Source organism: Emiliania huxleyi (genome assembly GCF_000372725.1).
Source record: "Emiliania huxleyi CCMP1516 chromosome Unknown EMIHUscaffold_1508, whole genome shotgun sequence".
In the NCBI taxonomy this organism is placed as follows: Eukaryota; Haptophyta; order Isochrysidales; family Noelaerhabdaceae; genus Emiliania; species Emiliania huxleyi.
The window spans coordinates 3,466-6,378 of NW_005201082.1; the positions used below are offsets into that span (position 1 = coordinate 3,466).

At 62.8% G+C, this 2,913-nt stretch overlaps 1 protein-coding gene across 1 annotated transcript in view; it reads left to right on the forward strand.

The window, feature by feature from the left end:
- Window positions 1-1,499, forward strand: part of EMIHUDRAFT_252954 (hypothetical protein) — a gene marked incomplete at both ends in the record, with an annotated part of 2,589 nt that extends 1,090 nt beyond the window's left edge. Inside the window, 3 exons of the mRNA XM_005786459.1 lie at window positions 24-125; window positions 599-857; window positions 886-1,499. Of these exons, the coding sequence (XP_005786516.1) occupies window positions 24-125; window positions 599-857; window positions 886-1,499 (975 nt within the window). The remainder of the gene's footprint in view (window positions 1-23; window positions 126-598; window positions 858-885) is intronic.
- Between the last annotated feature and the right edge of the window lie 1,414 nt (window positions 1,500-2,913).

A 2,913-nucleotide genomic window follows, 5' to 3' on the forward strand; every position in this document is an offset into this window, starting at 1 on the left:
CAAACGGCGTCCTTGCCGGACAGCCCTCGCTGCACGGTGAGGTTGGGTTCGCCAATTGGTTCCTGTTTGCGGCGCCGATCGCGTGTTGCACTCTCCTCATCGCGCTGGCCGTGCTGCACTTTGGCGTGCTGCGAGGCGACCGCCCTTCTAGAAGACGCGGACTACGAGCTTCATGTACTCCAACTGGCGCTCGAGAGAGGGCACGTATTCCGCGGTATTCAGCCGCATTCAGCCGCATTCCGCTGTCTTCCGCTGTCTTCGCCTCCCTCGTGTCCACGCGGTGCTCTGGAGTACACTGCACATCACCGCCCCCCGAGGTTGGCGTGTGCACAGCGTAGGCGTCCGCCTCTCGCTCGACGAGCAGTCGCTGCGCGCGCAGCTCGAGGACCTAGAAGCGGAAGACGTGCTCGTGTCTTCCAGCCCGCGAGAGAGGACACGCACTCAGCCGCATTCGGCCGTATCAACTGGTACCATTGTCCTCGCCTCCCTCCTAGTCGCGCGGTGCTCTGAAGACACTGCACAAGACCGTACTCCCGCCCTGAGGCTGGCGCGTTCCCCACGCAGGCTGCAGGGCCTCGGCCCGACCTCTCGTGACGAGGTCGTCGCCGCGGGCGCGCTGGCCTTGCAGGTCTTCCTGTGGGTCTCGCGGCCGTACTTGCTCGAGCCCGTCTTTGGCCCCGGCTTCGGAGATTCGGCGACAGCTTGCGGCGCGGCGGTCCTCCTCTTCGTCGTCCCCTCGTCGGAGCGGCCCGGCGAGAGCGTGCTCACCTGGAGCGTCGCGCAGCAACACCTCCCGTGGGGCATCCTCCTCCTCCTCGGCGCCGGCTCTGCCATCGCCTCGCCGAGATCACCCGAGAGTCTACCCGAGATTATACCCGGGAGTAGGCGCCGGCTTTGCCATCGCCGCGGGGTGCGAGGCGTCGGGCCTCACCACCGCTCTCGGAGGCTCGCTCGCCGAGGCGCTGTCGGGCCTCACGGATTTGCCGCTCGTCATCACGATCGTCGCCGCCGTCTCGCTCCTCACACAGCTCACCTCAAACACCGCCACCGCAAACACGCTCCTCCCGCTGCTCAACGCCGTCGCAAAGGCCAAGCTCACCAACCCGCTGCTGCTGCTGCTGCCCACCACCATCGCGTGCAGCTTCGCCTTTGTGCTCCCAGCCGCCACGGCGCCAAACTCGGTCATCTTTGCGACCGAGCGCCTCGACATCGCCGACTTTGTCGTCAACGGCGGGATCACCACGGGCCTCTCCATCGCCATATGCAGCCCGCTGGTCTACCTCATGGCCGACACGGTCTTCGACGTGCGAGCGCCGTACCCGCGCTGGGCCTGTGACGACCCGGAGAGCTGCGCTTGGGTCGCCGTCGCCGGCGAGGTGGATGGCTCGTCTGTGGAGGAGCAGGCGTGCGCCGTCGTCAGCGATGAGAGCTGCCGGCTGCGCAACGGCACGCTCGTAGACCTCGCCGCCACACTGGCCGAGACCGCAGAGCCGCCCTGAGCGGCCGTGAATCTTTGTTTTGTGTGTGTGTGATTTTGGTTGTTTATTCTCGTTCTTGGTTTTTTGCTTATCTGACGATCTGAGAGATCGCCGAAACGCGAAGACCGCGAGAACCTATTCAGATACTGCACGCCGAGGATACTGAGGAGCGAGTCAGGGAGCAGCGCGACGTACGCGGGCTGACTGATGGACAGCTCCTGGCTGAGAGCAGCGTAGTAGGGGAGAGCTGACGCTGCGCTGGCTACAGAAAGCGCCAGCGCGACGACGCGCGTCCACATCTCAGGGGCGGCCGGACGACCGCGCTTTTACGGCGATTTATTGTAATGATCCGATGCTCAGAATCTAATGAGATGCCCGCTCCGGGCTCGTTCACGCCGAGCGGCTAGCGAGCCCCACCCCGCTCGTGCGGCGTCGGAGGACGCCACCGTCGTCTAGACTCCCTTGCGTCACTACGTGCCTCCCCGTGTTTGTCGCCTGGCGTTTGTGCCCCGTTTGTGCCGCGTCCCGTCCCGTGCCCCCGAGTTCATTTTATTATTTACATCAATGTTCTCGCGCCCCGCTCCCCCAACGCCCCAACACGTAAGCAAGCCCTCCATGGATGCCTTCCTACAGGAGCGGTTAGTTAGCCACCCCCTTCATGTAGACGTCTTGTATGTATCAATCAGGTGCGGTTCATTCGTTCAACGCGAGAGAGAGCTCGAAGTACGTAGGTTTAACGCACGCATCCTTTGCTTGACTGATGGCGGCCTGGGGTGCACTTGGAGCACGTTCTTTTTCAGTCAGCATTTACAGAGCTTTAGCGAGTTTTCGCCAGTTTTGGGATCTAGGCTAATCGCGATAATGAATCATGCTATTGGTACGTACTTTTACTCGTCGCAGCGAATGGTTGCCCAGGTTATCGTGCCGGACCAACTTTTGATTCGCGGATCTGGGCGTCTCTCGGGGTTTTGTCTGGCCGAGTCAACCCTGCTGGGGGCGAGACTGCGTCAGATGTTCCCGCAGCAGGCTGGAACTGCCAGCCCCACGGCGATCCAGAACGAAACCGGTGTGAGCTTCTTGATTCCCCCCCCTCCACACACCAGTCGACTCGCATCGGTTGCCTCCATGAACGGCGGAGCTATTCTCGCGCCCACACACACACACACACACACACAACGAAACCGGTCGACATGCGCGCGGGAGAGGGGCAGGCGCGTCACGTACTTGGAGCACTTGGAGTGCAGTTATCAACCTCGCATCCAGGGCCGGGGAGCTAAGAAGCGCACCCAGCGAGCCGGATGATCGGTATCGGGTTACGGGCTAGAGAGCCCTAGCCCTGGCGGGGCTAGAATCGTCGGTTTTCTCCCTCGCTCGCTTTGTTGGCAGGCATGCTCGCTGGGACGTCTGCTGGCGCATCGTCGTCCACCACCGCGCT